We start from the raw sequence: 17,560 nt of genomic DNA, 5'->3' as shown, positions 1-17,560 counted from the left end.
ATACATATCAACCTTTGTGTGTATCGGTGTGTGCATGTATTAAGAGAGTCCCGAATCCGAACCCGAACCCATGGATTAATTCGCCGGATATACTCTTTTCTTTCGACCCATGGTACTTCCAACCGGGTTCGGTTAGTGTGGCCTATTTTGGCTCATTTGTAAAAAAAATTGTCATCAAAATCCCATATGAATCGCTATTGATCTCCCCTTGTTTTAAATTCAAGACACCAGGGTGATCTACATTTTATTCGAGCTCTCGTCGAAACATAAAAAGAAAAATCAATCAGCAAATCAAAATCAGACATCTAGCTCATGTGTGTCCAAATGCTCTTGTAATGTAAAGTTTAAGCCAATCCCAAGTAATTTGGGATGAAGACTGAGTTGAGTTGAAACCAGTGTTTTAAGACTCATACTGGAGCCAAAAATGGAATGTTCTTCGGGTCCTGGTTTTACCGGTTAACCGGACGGTACCGTTATTTAACCAGGACCCAGAAAGGCAATTGATTCTCAGTTTTCGTGGTCCGATTGTTTGGTCCGGGCCGAGCCTTAAAACACTGGTTGGAATACAAAATTTCTTTAGCTGTGGTTTGATTATCCACCTTGGTTGGGACTTGGATGTACTTGTGTTACCCAAAGGGGAAAATGAAATTGAGTGCTGCCAAACAATTATGGCAGGGAGATTATATGTTAACTGATCAGTCTGCATCACTTACCAACAAAACTCGTTCCAATTCTCTACTAACATGACCTCACACCACACATCTCATATATGGCGGGTCCCACTTTTTTGATGGGTCTCAATCTCATGGCTAGATGTGCGGTGTTAGATCAAGTTGGTAGAGGGTTGGAATGTGGTTTTGTTTGCAGAAGATTCCAACTAAAAAGTTTTTTAGATTATTAAACTGATTTTCATGATTTCTTCCAAGAGTTTGGTTTATTTGTTACATAAATTCTGAAAAAAACCATTCAATGGTGAAGACTACTAAAATTAAGTAGAATTATATATTGATAACGGAAATATGTTTTACCAACGCTGTGTTTGATTTGAAGGAAAAAGTAGGGAAATGAAAGAAAAGATAGGAAAACCTTTAGAAACCTTGTATGGGTTTCTCTACCTTCCCCTTTCTTTCCTTTCCTTTTCCTTCAAACCAAACATAGCCTAATGTAATGAATAATTACTTGTCCATTTTCTCAATCAAAACATAAAATAATCATCAAAATGTTTACCAATTAACACCTAATGCTTATAATAATGTTATGGCAACAAGATAAGTATAAACATAATAAACATAATAATACTTATTATTATTATTATTATTATATTGAGAAATAAAGATAGTATAAAGATAAGTTTGCTAGTGATCCTATTTAAAAATTTTATCCTAGTTTTTGCTATTCAAATAAAAAATTAAAATATGTTATAATAAAAAAGTGTTTAACCTATTAAAAAAGTAATGGGTGGTATAATTATTGCAACGAAAGATTCTAAGCACTGCATAATTATTTGAAGTAAAGTCATGCAAGGAAAGCACAATAAAAGGTTATAAAATGGGGATTAATTTGAGCGCATTCCATTTTTGATAAAAGAGGACACACCGCACACCCTTGATCATGAATCATGATACAGAAAAAGATGGAAACACAAACACCCCATGTTTTTGACTTGTATGATAACAAACAAACCATGGTTTCTTTGTCTTTTCGCTAGCATAATTGTTTTCTTTCCTCATCATATGTGTTGGGAGAGTTTGGAGAAAAAGGAAGCAGACATTTATATAGTGATCTTTTTTGAATTTCATTTGTATAAATTAAATGTGCTTGAATGCATTTTTCTAAGATTGAAGAATCTTTTTATCTAAAATAATAAAACAATCCATAAGACATCAATATGATCATAATTCGGGAACTAATTACAGTCAAGGTTATTGGTACTGTTTTTATTTTATTTTTTTTTATCGAAACTGGTTTAGAGGAGCAGGTTTAAGGCCGGTCTACCCTCTGAACCACTTGCCGACCTGAAACACTCCCTGTAAGGGTATATCGAGAAAGCTCCCATATGATATCTATCGACCGAAACGGGCTGATAAGTGATGAAATTTTGATCCTTGATTACAGTTAGTGACTGATAACATTAAACAACTAGCACTCTCTCTCTCTCTCTCTCACTATACCAACACACAGTCTCTCAAGGAATATTGAGTCTCACATTGTAATATCTTGCAACATGGACTGCTTTATTATAACATGGGTGATCAGAGTTCAAATATCTCTTGCCTAAGAATTTAACTTGATATTTGAGATGAACTTTGAAGTTTGGGCACATTTGATATATAGCAGAGACCTACAAAGGAATTCTTTTCTTCTCCTTTTCCCTACATGTGGGAAACTCAGTTTATCCATGTATATGAAGACTCGGAACTCAGAGAGCAAGATCACTTCTTTAAGTAAACTCTAAGGAGATATTCTCTATCATGAATTGTTTATCTTGCTACCAATTCTAAAAACAAATCAAAACCATCTAATTTGGAAATAAATTGTTTCTGAAAAACAAAAAAACATACAAACATGCTCTTGATTGTGCACGTGTTTTCTGTTTTCAAATGTTTTTAGAGTGAAAATATGTTTTTATTTTAAACAACATAATATCATAATATAATTTTTGTTTTCACTTGTCAAAACAAAAGCAAAGTTAGAGAACAAGTGAAAACAAAAACGTTCACATTGTCAAACACCCCCTAAATGTAGTATCTTTTTAATTTTTTTTTTTTTATTTGTAAAGAATACCAAATGTAGTATGAATGAACAAATCTTTTACTTGAATAAATTCACAAGCATTAAGTAATGCTATTGCTAGGGTTATTTTGTTGGGTGTAATTAAAATTTAGTCTTTCTTTCATGTTATAGTTAATCTACATGAACTTTTTCTTAAATCCATTGGTGGGATTCATCTATTCTCATCTTATTGTTTATAATATCTTGCAAGGTTCAAAGTATCAACATGTATTGGCCCATGTCGGTCGATACGTATCATTTTGGGAGCTCCTCGATACACCCCCTGTAGGGATGTATCAGGGTTTTGACTGGTTCAAGGGGTGGAGGTGCCTTAAATTGACCCCCCTGAACTGGTTTTGAAAAAAAAAAGTACCGAAATGGCCCGATACGCCTCTACCGGTATATCAAGTGTATCGATATTTTAAACCATGATATCTTCTTGCTCTGGTTAATTTCACCCTAGAGAGAAATGATAATAGCAAAAAAATAATAATAATAATAAACAATACAAAGTAAATTAGATATGGTAATTGACAACTGATGACCTAGGACCATCTAGCAATATATGACCAACTTCCCTCTTAAATTTTCAGAGGACTAAGGTTGTAATATATATATTTTAAGGTTTCAAAGCTTTTCAGGTTAGTTAATTGGTATTATCACTACACACTTCCAACAATCTATCAACCTCTTGCTTAGCTTTCAAATTAATCTCTATCTAAAACTTGGAAGCGGGCTATCATATCAACCACTATCATATATTGAATTACTGGTCAACTTTGAATCCAGAAAGAAAGAAAAAGGGAAAAAACCCATTCTTGATTTTTTTTTTTTATTATAAGCATATATGAAAACATTAGCAAAATTTATAGTCTCATAGGGTGAAGGGATTAACCTTATATTATCATCATATCTAACCATGCACCCCGCTCATCACATAATATCCCTTGCCATTGAAAATTCCAAACTGGAATCAAAAAATGTCCAAAGTATTTTCATTTTCTACATGAAGACGGTGAAGGGGGAAGGTTTTTAATTGAATATTCAAGTTTGCTTGCTTAGTAAGGCTAATAAAATAAATATTCATTGGTCCATCCAGTGAATTTGGTGTGTGACTCATTGAGCAAATTTGTCCCATTTATTTATATAATTATATCTCATCAATCAATATTATATATATTTTAGCAATGTCATTCACAAAATCATCTTATAATAATTCATTTATTTGTCTTATTCATGAAATTGTCTTGCAGGAGCACTATGGGATAGGTTGGAAACTTGGAATCGTTCAAAAAATGTTTGGCAATTGCTATAGCCACTTCTATTTTTCAAAATGTGTTTGACATTATCATTTTTCTTGAGTCTCATGAGTTAAATCTTTGTTTGGGGTGTTTATTTTTATATACTTATTGGAAAAATGCTTAATTTTGGCTGGGACCATACCCATAAGCACTTATGCATATTTGGGAAATGAGCCTAAATAAGTGCTTTTTCAGAAAATAAACTCATTTTAAAAAGCTCAAAATTTTGCTTTCTTTTTTTCTTTTCAAGCGCTTTTTAAAAAAGCACTTGTTGTGTTTTCGGCCTGTCTTGGCCCACCACATAATTTTCAAAATATCTACTATACATGTTTGAACGAAGTGATTTTTACGAACATTCATAATGCTTATTAGGATAAACACATTTATCCATTAAGCACTCCCAAACAAGGGTTTAGTATGAAAAAATATTTCGCATCCAACATTGGTGGTTAATTGTAATTCTGGGCCAATCATGATGCAACATGTCAGCTCTGTGCGCCGGTATATTCAACGCTGACGTGGCGTATCATTATTGGTCCAGTACGGTCCGGCTGCTGTGGACTATTATTCCCAGTTCGTATACATCGCAATCGTACAAAAAATGAGATACGAGAGATTGAGAACTCGCTCAGACATCAGACAGAGTCTGGATCTCATCCTTACAAACCGCTTCAGACTCCAACCTCACAATGTTTGCAGCCGCGCATCGAGAACATCTCTCATGATTTGTGTTGTTATTGATGGAGATATTCCCAGTACACGATTAAATGGGGATGCAAGGTCGTTGTAAGGTGCGATCTCTAAGGAGCAAATTCCGATTGCATCAGACAATATACGACGGCCCTTCCAACTACCCAAGTACCAAACAAACGACCTTTCGTTTTCTTTTCTGTTTTTTCATAATTCGCGTGGTTACCCTTCGTAGTTTTCGAAACATAGGAGACCATTTTTGGACTTTTATTTTCATCTTTTTAAGTGCCGAAAGAGACAAAGAGCAGAGCAAGCCAGCAGTAGGAAAAAGGGCGGGGCTCCAACGTTACTTGGCAGCTTTAAATGGAAGCTTAATAAAAAAGAATAAAATTTAAAAAAGCCATTTGCTTTTTCTCGAAATTTCTTTATTTTTTATTATCTATTACTTATTTTTATTTTTTAATCCCTTTAATAATGATACTATATTTTTTTTTACGGACGCGAACCATTTACTCAACCAAATCGTATATTTCGGGTTTTGAGATTAAAATATTGTTTTCATTTTAATTTTATATTTTAATTAATTTAATTTTGTTTGATTTTTCGTTTTTGATCTCTCTCTCTCTCTCACTCTCTTTCTCTTTTTCTTGCAAACCAGTTTCTTGCAAACCAGTCTTCGAACGATAACGGCTAGCGGTTTTTCGGACCCGAAATCCGGTTTACATGTAAGTCGAGAATCTGTCGGAGCAGTAGAGAAATTTGGCAACAATGAAGACAATCTTCAATTAATTCAGCCATACCTCACTGCAACATAGAATTATTGTATTTTCTTTTTTTCTTTTTTTTTGTTTTGCAAATGTTAACGAGTAGCCATTGAAGGTATCTTTCTGCTCTGCAATGGGGAATCCTAGTGCTCTATTTTTTTTTTTTTTTTAATTTTTTCTGTTTATTGGTTAAGTTTGTATGTTTAATATAACTGCTCATTTTTGAAGCTTGAAGATTGTTGTTTGTGTGTGTTAGTGTTTCGTTAATTAAAATCTGCATTTTCTGTGGGTTGTTTTTAGGGTTTTGTTTAAGATAAATGGAAGCACGAGAAGGAATGAGCACTGGAATTGCTGTGATGGGAGCAGATGCTCCACCCAACTTCCATGTAGCTGCAAGAACGGATAACCCTCCACAGGTTTCAACCTCGGCAGCCGTGGCGGCTACACAGGTTAATGTGGCGATGGCAGCTACTGGAATGAAGAAGAAAAGAGGGAGGCCTAGGAAGTACGGTCCCGGTGGGACCGTTTCCCTGGCGTTATCGCCGATTCCAATTTCGTCATCGGCACCGCCGGTCGTCAGCAATTTCTCGGCCGGGAAGCGGGGTAGAGGGCGGCCAGTTGGTTTGATCAACAGAGAGCAACCCAAGTTCGAGGTCGAGAATTTAGGTAATGGAACTCTCCTCTAAGTTTAGAGTATGAGTTTTACTTACCATGATACTGTTTTAGTTTCTTATCTGCTGTAGTTTCGGTGGTTGAGTTTGTCTTATGTGAAATTTCGCAGTTTTTTTTGCTTGGGTTTCGTGGTCGGGTTAATCTTTAGATTTTATACTTCACTTCCGAGTTTTACGTTCGAGGTTTTGAGGATCGTTGTTGGGGTTGATGTGGGACCTTTGCAGGGATGCCCCTCTCAGATCTGGAAAGGCTCTGATAAAGAGGTAGACTTTTGTAGGGTTGATGTGGAATCAGGGAATCTTCCTCTTCTGTGTAAGATTTGGCACTTCTTGCCTTTTTGTGACAGTACTTCTTAAGAGAAGGACAAAACATTATGTGAGACTGTTCTGTGAAAACAGGCCAAAGAATTGACATTTATGATATATGCATTTCATTCTTTTTTCTCGGGGAGGGAGGGGGGTGCCTCATTCTTGATTCTACTGCAGAAATTATGGTGTCTTAGCAATGTAGCTAGATTGGCAGAGGTTCTTAGGTTTGTTTGTTTGATTCCTTCACAATGGGACCCAAATAAGGAGATCTTCTATGCTATCCTTATATGTTGTGCATTATACGTGCTCAGTTTTGCAGTGAATTTCTTAATTCCAACTAATGAAACTTGTTCTCTGCAGGACGTAATGTGATTTTGGCCTATCCTTCTCCCTGCTTAAAAAAGATCCATTTAGGTTGTCTTTTCTAGTTTCTTTTCTTGCCGAAGCAGGAAACATCAGAGCAGAATTCATAAATTGGACTCGTTGAATAATTTTCTGAACAGCCCCATCCCCTTTTTTTCATCCTGGTATTTTTCACTTAAATGAAACGTTGGAAAGAAGCTCACTTACAAGTTACAATTGATTATTTGAAAACTGAGTCATTTGTAAGTACTGATATTGCTTTAAGAATGAATCTGTGATCACTGACCATAAGAAGGCAACAATTCATCTAAAAATGCAATTTTAAGCATGTGATGGCATAAAAATAAGCTTCATGGTATTTGAGTAATTTATAACAAAAAGGAAGGCTGCCTTATTGAGTAGGGTTGTTTTTTCCAATAATCTGTAAATGCCACTTGATGACTTTGAGTCAAATTTGGAAGACCCTAAAATTTTCTCTCTGTAAATCATAGCACATTCTTTCTTCTGATAGAATAGAATTTAGGCCTGGCTCTAAGACTGCATTTTTATCACAGGAATGCATGCACTAGGAAATTCATTGCAGAGTAGGAATATTTTTATTTGAATTTCATGATTTCTTAAAAAAGGATTTTGCAGGTGACTGGGTTAAATGCTCTGTTGGTGCAAATTTCACGCCTCATGTCATCACTGTTGCTGCTGGCGAGGTATACGTAAAGAAAAAATATAGTTTCGTTAGTTCTGAAATCTGCCAGGTCTCTTTTCTTATTTCACATCTGGTTGTGGGAGCTGTAGCATGCCTCTTCTCCTTTTTGGCTTAATTATAGAAAAGCATGTGTGCACTTGGATTGGTCAGGAAAATTTACAAATTGGTTGAACCCTGCTTTGACCCAGTTGGATTGAGCAAACAAACCGATTTTTATGAATCAAATATAAAATATAATTATAATTGGCAAATTATTGTAACATCGAAATAAAAAGAAAACATAAAGGAAAAAAATATCACGAGGAATAAAGTGGAAATGGACAGTTAACATGAATGGCATCTGATATGATGTATTAGTGATAATGATGTTGCATGGATACAAAACTTTGCATTCATCATCATCTAAGCCTTATCTCGGGGACATGTGCAAAGAAACAAAAAAAATCTACTAGTAAATAATTATATTTCTTTGAATTCATATATTTAAGCTTGAAATCAAAGGAAGATAGAAAAGAAAACATTATGCAAAAATCCTTCCAGAACCTAGGTGGTGTCCAAAACTCCAAATACATTATGTATTTGACATGGATAATCCTCTCATTAAAGAGGGTCTATATAATCTTGTAGAATGTATCCTCAGTTGTGGAAAACAGTTTCATGGCTAAAAAAAGAAAGAATCGTCAAAACTGTTATTTTGAAGTTGCACAGGTGACTGGTCAACAAACTTCCATACTGGTTGATTGATCTCTTGTCTGAACACAGTTGGATATTGATTGAACCAATATTCTTTTATGAAATAATCATGAATATAAATATAATTATAATCAGAAAAGTAGTACAGTATCAGAGTAGAAAGAAACTAAAAAGGAAAAAAAGATAGTCTCATGATCAGAAAATGGAAAGTTGAAAAGAAATCCTATGATGCTCAGATACAGATATGGGAAACAGGGATATGAATCTCCATTTCCTAAAATCCTGAGCATTGATATGTGTATGGGCTTCCCATGTAAAATGCTTGTATGCATTTATATCCAATTTTTGAAGCTAATGTCATTTCTGAATACTTATGTCTTGCCAAATTTAATTAAATTTTTAGGATGAACAGTTCTTTTATAACATAATTTGTTAAAACATTCCATTTTACATACTTTAGAAGTGTTAATGCTATAGAATACATCTAGAAGTATCCATGCAATATTCAATAATGAATTTGGCATTGGTATGCTAGGCATATACAGTTGTTTGAGTATCATAGAAGTAATCACTATGAACAGGTCTCCTTCAAGAACCCATGGAGTGTTTGCAATTCTGGAATATCTTTGATTCGTACAGTTCTTCCATTTCAGGGAACCCATGCAATGTTGGTAATAAACTACAATACTTAGATACCTGTATATGTCCAGTGTAATGGTGTCAGACATGATACTTATTGGATATGACACTGGATACTGCATGCACACTTTTAGATGTACTCTGTAGCATTAACACTCTTGAAATATGTAAAAAAGCATTTTTTTTATAAGTAATGAGAAATTTTATTAAATTAGAGATTCAAAACATGTAAAATAGCATGTTTTAACAAATCACACTATAAAAATATAGACTTGTTGGAATTTAATTATATTGGGCAAAACATAAGTCTTGAGAAATGATATTTTAGATGTAAAAGAATGATAAAAAGATAATTCCATGATAGAAAAGGAAAATTGAGACGTAAAAGAAATTTTAAATATTAGTGGTAGTATGGATGTGAGATGTAAATTTAACTCGTTTGTGGATTTTGGCTCAGCAAGTGAATACAGAATCAGGCTTCATAGACACTTCTGAATAAAAAATAGCTACTAGTAACAAATAGGTCTCTTTTAAATCTTTACATTATATACCTATAGTAAAGGGCATCATAGATATGAAGTTTGTTTTTGCTACCTAGGAATGTTCTATAGGAAAAAAAACGAATGCATAATGTATTCTAGATGTTTGTTTACATCAGAAAAACTTGGGGGAGAGGGTAGACCCCATGCAATGCTGATGATAAACATGCAAAACTAACAGAAGCTTTTGATTGGATCTTAAGAAATATTAGATTAGCTGTAATAATCATAGAAACAACTGTGTATAAACTGCACTAATCTCTGATCAGAAAACTTGTGAAACTGATAGAATCCAATTCAAATCAAGCTGGACCAGTCAAAACTGACTTAAATACATTAGAAAATCATAAAGTAAAACAATAAATGGAAATTTTCATATGATATACAAAAAGCCGAAATAAAAAGGGAGAAAGGCTAATCTCATGAGTCATGATGACATGAGTGGAAAGTGGAAAATTACTTAGAATGGGAACATTTCATTTTGAATGCTTGTGATAAACCTATAAACCAATAATGACTAATTCTATATTTAATTGCATAAAAAATATAAGTCAAGTTGCTTGAATTTCTTAACATAAAATTTGTAAAAATATGGGCATAACCAAGATAGCTTGTTCAAGTGTATTAGAAGTCTAGTTGCTCATCTGATAAAAAGCAATTTTTCTCTTAGAACCTCCAGTTCAACATGGACCATCCTTATACTGGGCAAGTTTCCTGTCTGACCTGCTCCTATGGTTAGCATTGTCTGGTTTTCAAAAACAGTAAACTAATATCATATCTAGTGTGCTTAAAACATATCATAGGTGACCACATTGCATATGTAGGAATCCTGTGATGTCTATAGTGTCTAGGCTGTCAATGGTTATTGATTTATTAGGTAATATATTGTACTTTATAAGATATTATTATTTAGGAGCCATTGGTAACTGGTTAGTCATTGCTGTCATTGTCATCATCCTAGCCTTATCCCAACTATATGGGGTTGGCTTGCTACAAGAAACCCATTTTGCCACTCTGTTCTGTTTAATGCCATTTTCATTTTAATTATGGGCACTGAAATCATTTCTTACTACTTCGTCCCATGTCCTTTTTGGTCTACCCCTAGCCCTTCTAGCCCCTTCAACTTGCAACAGATCACTTCTTACAGGTGCTGTTAATGATTTTCTCTGCATGTGACCAAACCATCTTAGTATACTTCCTTTCATTTTTTCACCTATTGGAGCCACTCCTAGTTTTTTTTTTTTTTGGTTGAAAACTCCTAGGTTCCTTCTAATTACTTCATTTCTGGTCCTATCCATTCATCCATCTCATCATATGCATTTTCCCTCACTTTTTGGACATGTTTTTAGGAGCCATTGGTTAGTGCGACGTTAAAATTTCAGGCTGACACTTGACAAGCATTAATATTGGCTTTGAGTCTGAGAGCAGCACTTTATGCAAAAAAAGGGCAAACTGGCAAAGGTTTGGTCCTTATCCATTCTATCCCTCCCAAGACCCTCAGATGGATGGGACCATCATTGGGTAATGACCCTTTTACATTAAAAGCATTTGCAATATAGTCAATATAGATACATAATTATTTCAAATGAGGGTTTTTGCAATGTTTTGAAGCCTGTATCACACCATTGGTTTAAGCATTTGGATATTATGACATTATCTGGGTCCTAAATTGGGTCAGATCAGTTCTGCACACTCTTTAGTTGGCATGATCAGCATTTATCTGCTAGACATGTAACTTGAAAATCAGTATTTTGGTTGATGAAATATTTTTCATTGCTCTAACATTTTTTGGGTGTTGCGTGGACACTGACACGAGAACCAGAATCTGACATGTGCCCAGGAATCTTAGCCAGAAAGACAAAAAAGGACTTATGGATGTGTCTATAAGAAAGCATAAACTATTGAAGTACTCCATATTTTGTTGAATTTCAACATTATAAAACTATAGAAGTTCTTAAAAGATTATCTTTGTTACATGGCAGCATTCTGTAGAAAAAAATGGCATTCAATGTGTACAATAGCTATTCATTTTTGTCAAATAAGCAATGAGTGAAAGAAAAATGTTATGCAGAAGTATCGGTGTATCACTTAAGAACATGGAGAGTTGGACTCTGGCACATGTCCAACATGGGCACTTCATCCATTTAGGAGAGTCCATGCAACTGGGTTTAAAACCTATATCAGTTTTATATGCAATAATTGTTTTGGTTGGTAACTGAAAATATCATACTGCATAGATCATTTATATTGTAATTTTATTGTTGAGTTCCCATTTTAAAGTTTTGGATATCAATGAGTGTTTGTTGCCTAGGGCTCTAGGCAACAACTTGCATCAAGAGGTCACAATGCTTAGGTGTTGCAATCGATTTTTAAGAAAGAAATCTATACATTATAACCTGGGAGAATGACAATGATGTGTTATTTCTTTCTGTTCAAATGAGATTTGCTTAAGCAGTTTACTACAAGAAAAAAAAAGATCTGCTTGTTTCTCTACAAAAAGAAAAGATCTGTTTAAGTAGTTGAAAGTTTGATATTACATGCCCAAGTGATCTTCTTTGCTTCTTAATTGATTTTCATGATCACTGATTGTATATCATATTCCATATTATTTGATGTCTTATATGAGATTGTAAATTTTATATCTTAAATTTCAAGTTGCTGAACGGTCTTTAGGCTAGCAATATTTGAGGGAATATATACAAAAGTTTTTGGTCCATTGCATATGGACATCACTACAGAAAAACAGAAGGCTTTTGCTCAATGCTGGTCCTGACTTTTGGGTGCTTTGCCGAGTGTTGCATGGACTCTTTTAAAAAGATGAAGTGTCCATGTTGGACATGTTGGATGTGTACCCTCCGTGGATTCTTGATGGACACTTCTACATAACATTTTTCTCTTGCTTTTATTATTTGACATAAATGGACAGTTACTGTACACAATAAATGTTATTTTTCCTATAAAACATTGTTGAATAACAAAGATGGACTTTGAAACCTTATCCTGTAATATGAAATTAAAAAAAAATGTACTATTTTAATAGTTTATACTTTTCTATATATGTCTACAAGTCCTTATATTTTCATCTTTCCAAGTCAGACTTCAGACACGCATCAGATTCTGGTCTCATGTGTTTGTTTTCATGCAACTCTGCTTGGGAGGGATGGAATGGATATGAACCTAACCTCTGTCATGCACAAAGTGGCCAGTGGCCACCCTCAGATTCAAAACCTACATTAATTTCTTGATTACTTTTGACTCTGTATCCAATGTTCTCATTTGAAAAGTCTAATAGTTATTGACTTTACATTTGATAATCATAACATGTTTTTAATTATCGAAAAAATAAAATCATAATGTGCTTTGTCTTTTCTTCTTCCAACAATATAATAATTTGGTACTAGAGTATTCTTTTTTTTTTTTCTGGTTTTATGGTGCTATACAACTGGAAGGGGGGGGGGGGGGACCCATAACCCCCCAACCCTTGGTAGCAACAGGATTTGGATCCCAGGTCTCCGCTATAATTTGCCGGAGAACCTACCGAGTCATCATTAGTAGGTAGGTACTAGAGTATTCTGACTATACCTGAAACTGCCATGAAAACTACTGGATCGGTAAGGCATCACAATTATTTTTGAGTTTGGATGTTTCATTTTTGTGAAGTATGAATGATGATATCAATGAAGTTTGTCTGTTACGGTATTGAAGAATCCATGACTAATAAAAAAAAAGAGAGAACATATAAATATATAATACTAATAGAAGAGTAATATGATAGGAACAACAATAGAAGATTCAATACTTGCTTACAATTAATTTCTGAATTGTGCAACTGACTACTGATTATGCATGGAATATCTACAATATTACTAACATCCCAAAAATTTTCTTCTCTTTTTTTAACTGAATTGTATGCTAAAATCCAATGACTTTAAGCATTGCATTAACTTTGTCTCTTTCTTGTACAAGTATTTTGTTATTTTAGTAACTTTCTTGTTTGTTTTAGGATATCACAATGAAGATCATATCATTTTCTCAACAAGGTCCTCGAGCCATTTGTATTCTTTCTGCAAATGGCGTGATTTCCAATGTTACACTTCGACAGCCTGATTCTTGTGGAGGTACTTTGACATATGAGGTTTGTTCATCCACCCTCATTTCTCGAAATGATTTACCTTTTTCTCTCTTTTGGTTCATGCAATTTGTGAAAGACTATATACGTACTGCCCAATTGTTTGTTTCAAAATAAATGCATAAATATTGCATGCATGCACATGCATTTATGCAGATCATGTAGATTTATGGAAAATGGTTTTCTAAATATCAGCTAGATCTCTTGCTAGATGATCACTTCTCCTTTAGGCATAGATGAAAATGTACCACATGGAGATACAGAGGGGGTTTGTTGCGGGCCTAGGAATAGGATCTCGTCACGGGTCGGTCCACGGGGAAAACCTCCTGTTTTCCCTTGTTCCTTCCTGCTCGTGATGAACCTATCTTGGCACCTTCGGTGATTTGTCCAAGAGATCACCAACTCTCCTAACTCACTCTTGACTGAATAATTTCCTATCTCATTCAATAATGGGGTCTCCTTAAATAGGAGATTACAAGAGTCCTAATCAAAGGGAGTCTCCTTGCTGAATAGGGAGACTTCCAGTTTTATCTTGCTAAGGATAAGATAAGCTAATCCTAATCTGATAAGATAAGCTAATCCTAATCTGATAAGCTACTAACAAGATAAGATAAGCTAAGCTAATCCTAATCTGATAAGCTATTAACAAGATAAGATAAGAGATAAGAACAATAAGATAAGAACAAGCAAAATGAGCTAATCTAATCTAGATAAGGCTGCTGTTGCCGAACTGGGTAGGATGAGCATCACTGAATCCTTGCTGCTGCTGGCGGTGGGCCCGGGGCCTGTTGCTGCCGGCGGCGATGGTACGTCTTCCCGAGGAAGGCGTCCATAACAGGGTTCCACTTTTTTGATGATTTGCTCAGCATTCTCAGGGTCCGTTTGGTTCACAATTGAATCGGAATCGGAATGGTCCATTCCCATAGTCTGTTTGGTTCAGACAGGAATGGGAATGAGAATTGAAATCAGCAGGAATGGGATTTCATTCCCAAGGAAGGGGCAGGGAATGGCCATTCCCTCAAATGGGGGAATGCCATTCCAGCAGGAATGGGATCGGGATTCTGATTCCATCCAACCAAACAGTTGGAATCGGAATAGCCGATTCTGATTCCAATTCCAGATCCCTGTTCCCACGAACCAAACAGGGCCTCAATCTTGAACCATAGATCATATCCTGTGTGTGGGCATACAAATGAACAGCATGGAAATCTAAAGGGGGTTGCATGTTATTGATGGTCTTCTCAGTGTACCCAATCTTGGACAGGAAGGACTAGGATTTATTTTAAGTTCAATTACCAATGATACCTTCTTTGCTGTTTTCGTCTTCCCAATTGACACTCATCAACTAGGGTCTGGCTTTCTCTTGCTTCAATATGCAAGCATGCCAACCTGGCTATTTAATTCAGCTATTCCTAGGATCTATACAGTGATTGATGAGAAGAGGGAGAATCATGTGCTTGTGGAGTATATTCCCTGCTGCAATCATTTGGATGGTGTGGAAGGAAAGGAATCAAAGAAATTTTGAACAAAACAACTGTATCCAACTTTTACGCCAATACAAAAATTATCTGACAGTCCCTTTATATTCACGCCTAAGTATTTGGAAGCAGTCTCAAGGAGTCCAACCACAATGGTTTTTTCATCTTGGGAAACTGTTTCTTTAATTTTTTGAAAGCACGTTTTGTATAGTCCAATGTACAGCTTATGGCTAATCATGGACTGAGCTGGGTTTTACAAGGCATTTAGTGGCTTTGAGTCCTGCCCGTGTCTGATCCAGCCTGCACCCTGGGCCTGATAATACATGTCTGGGCCTGGTCCCAGGTTGGGCTGGGCCAGACATTGGAGCTTGTCCAGGCCTGGATCCCAGGCTTTAAATATAATCCTGGGCCCGGATAAAAGACAGGGTCAGAAACAAAAGTCATATGAAGGATCCTAAGAGTAGCTCCAATAGGTGATAAAACGAGAGAAAGTAGACTGAGTTGGTTTGTTCATGTGCATAAAAAAACATCTACAGCACCTGTTAGAAGAACTGTTACGAGTTGAAAGGGCTAGAAGAGATGGGGCAAACTGAAAAGGACTTGGGTGAAACTTGGAAGTAGTAAGAAATGATTTAAGTGCCTATAATTGAATGATGGATGTGGCACTGGACAGAACAGAATGGAGAAACAGGATTCATGTAGCCAACCCCATATAGTTGGGATAAGGTTTAGATGGTGATGATGATACAAGATATTACATATAATATGTATTGTATGTGTCATATTATAATATTTATATGCAATGCAAAAATATAATATAGAATAACACACAAAATTCAGTAAACATTATGGACTTATTTTAGTGCTCAACGGAGTTTGGAATCTGCATGCTTTTGGGTACTTGTTAAGGGAAAATGGACGCGACCCTCCAAGATATCTGAATCTCATTTGAATGTACAGGTTTTGAAATGTAAGAGTCTTGATTTGGTCCATAATCATGGTTGTTGTCTAGCTTCCTCTAATTATGATCCTCTTTTTCTGATTTTGTCATAATATACAGTGATGTATCTCCTGTTGTTCTTGTAGGGTCGTTTTGAGATACTTTCATTGTCTGGATCCTTCATGCCCTCAGAGACTGGAGGAACTAGGAGCCGATCTGGTGGAATGAGTGTGTCATTGTCAAGCCCAGATGGCCGGGTTGTTGGAGGAGGGGTAGCTGGCCTATTAGTAGCTGCTAGCCCAGTGCAGGTAATTGTTTCTGCAGAATGCATTACTCTAAATTTTGTTGCTGTGTTATTGGACTTCATTTTTGGCTTTGCAAATTCGGATCACTGCACCGAGATGAGGGAAACCTTCTTGGATTGTAAATCAATTCGATATAATGACCAATAGATTTAAGCAATTGCTTTTAGCCACCTTAGGTTAAGATGTGATGAGTCAATTTCTAAAGGATCAAATTTCTATGGCCAGAAATGCAGACCCTGGGAATGCTGATCAATCTTGAGTCTCTACATTGAATAACATGATCATTTCCATTGTGTTTTGGCTACATTCCAAGAGCCAATACTTGTATTAAATTCTGTAATGTTTAATTCCAGGTTGTGGTGGGAAGTTTTCTGCCTAGCACTCAACTAGAGCACAAACCCAAGAAGCAGAAAATTGAGGTTACGTCAACTGTCACACCAACCACTGCTATTCCGGTTCCTAATGCAGAGTTGCAAGAGGGTTATAATGGTCAGGGACAGCAGAATTCAGCCACACCTAAGCCAAATCTTGCGTCTTCATCTTCCTTCCGTGCAGACAATTGGTCATCTCTACAGTCCATGCCAGAGTCCAGGAATTCAGCTACTGATATTAATATATCTTTGCCAGGGGGTTAATCTGAAGGATTTACCTAAGCCATTCAACTTGAGGATTCTGACAGGATTTGTACCTTGGTCTTGGTTGTGTTGGAAAAACTTAGATGAGAATTGAAACTCACTACCTTCTGTTTCTTACCTATCTATATAAACTCGTTGATTAGTTGATGCTAATGGATGGGTTGGGGTTTTGCAGCCTTTAGAATTCCAACTCAGGTTTGGTAATTTATTAGATAGGACCTTGATCTGTAGGCTGGTTAGGTGGGCTTTGACATGAATTTGTTATCATGTATCTTTTTCTGTTGTGTTTTGATAGATTAATGATGAGAATGATGTGTTGCCATTATTCTTCTGACCAAGTTGTGTTTTTCTTATTCGGACCATGGGGGTTTTACCCTTGATATTTTCCAAGTCACCTGATTATGTTTGACACTGATTTTATTTTGGCAGAAGATGAAATTTATGAAGTTAATACAATTATGATTTTAAGCAGATTGCTGCTTAGGTGATGATCCCTGACAAGGTAGCTACATTTTTCAGTTTCTCTTTATTTATTTGTTTCTAATATAATAGCAAAAAGAGAATGATGCCCAGTAAGGATTCGGGTTTCTTTCCTCCAAAAATAATTTCCTTTCTTTTTTCCAGGTGAA

At 35.6% G+C, this 17,560-nt stretch overlaps 1 protein-coding gene across 3 annotated transcripts; it reads left to right on the top strand.

Moving 5' to 3' along the window:
• Positions 1-5,351: 5,351 nt before the first annotated feature.
• Positions 5,352-17,401, top strand: LOC104611847 (AT-hook motif nuclear-localized protein 1-like). 3 transcript variants are annotated; one of them, XM_010279088.3, is made up of 6 exons: positions 5,352-5,488; positions 5,828-6,193; positions 7,507-7,574; positions 13,448-13,579; positions 16,138-16,299; positions 16,650-17,401. In XM_010279088.3, the coding sequence occupies exons 2-6, from the start codon at positions 5,845-5,847 to the stop codon at positions 16,929-16,931; spliced, it is 993 nt and encodes a 330-aa protein (XP_010277390.1). In that variant the 5' UTR covers positions 5,352-5,488; positions 5,828-5,844; the 3' UTR covers positions 16,932-17,401. The 3 variants fall into 3 exon arrangements, with proteins under 3 accessions (XP_010277390.1, XP_010277387.1, XP_010277388.1); XM_010279085.3 differs by having other exon boundaries at positions 7,507-7,622; XM_010279086.3 differs by lacking the exon at positions 5,352-5,488 and adding an exon at positions 5,504-5,642 and having other exon boundaries at positions 7,507-7,622.
• Positions 17,402-17,560: the final 159 nt, after the last annotated feature.

Source organism: Nelumbo nucifera, chromosome 1, assembly GCF_055504915.1.
Source record: "Nelumbo nucifera cultivar China Antique chromosome 1, China Antique-T2T, whole genome shotgun sequence".
NCBI lineage: Eukaryota > Viridiplantae > Streptophyta > Magnoliopsida > Proteales > Nelumbonaceae > Nelumbo > Nelumbo nucifera.
This window is presented reverse-complemented; position numbering and strand designations above follow the sequence as displayed.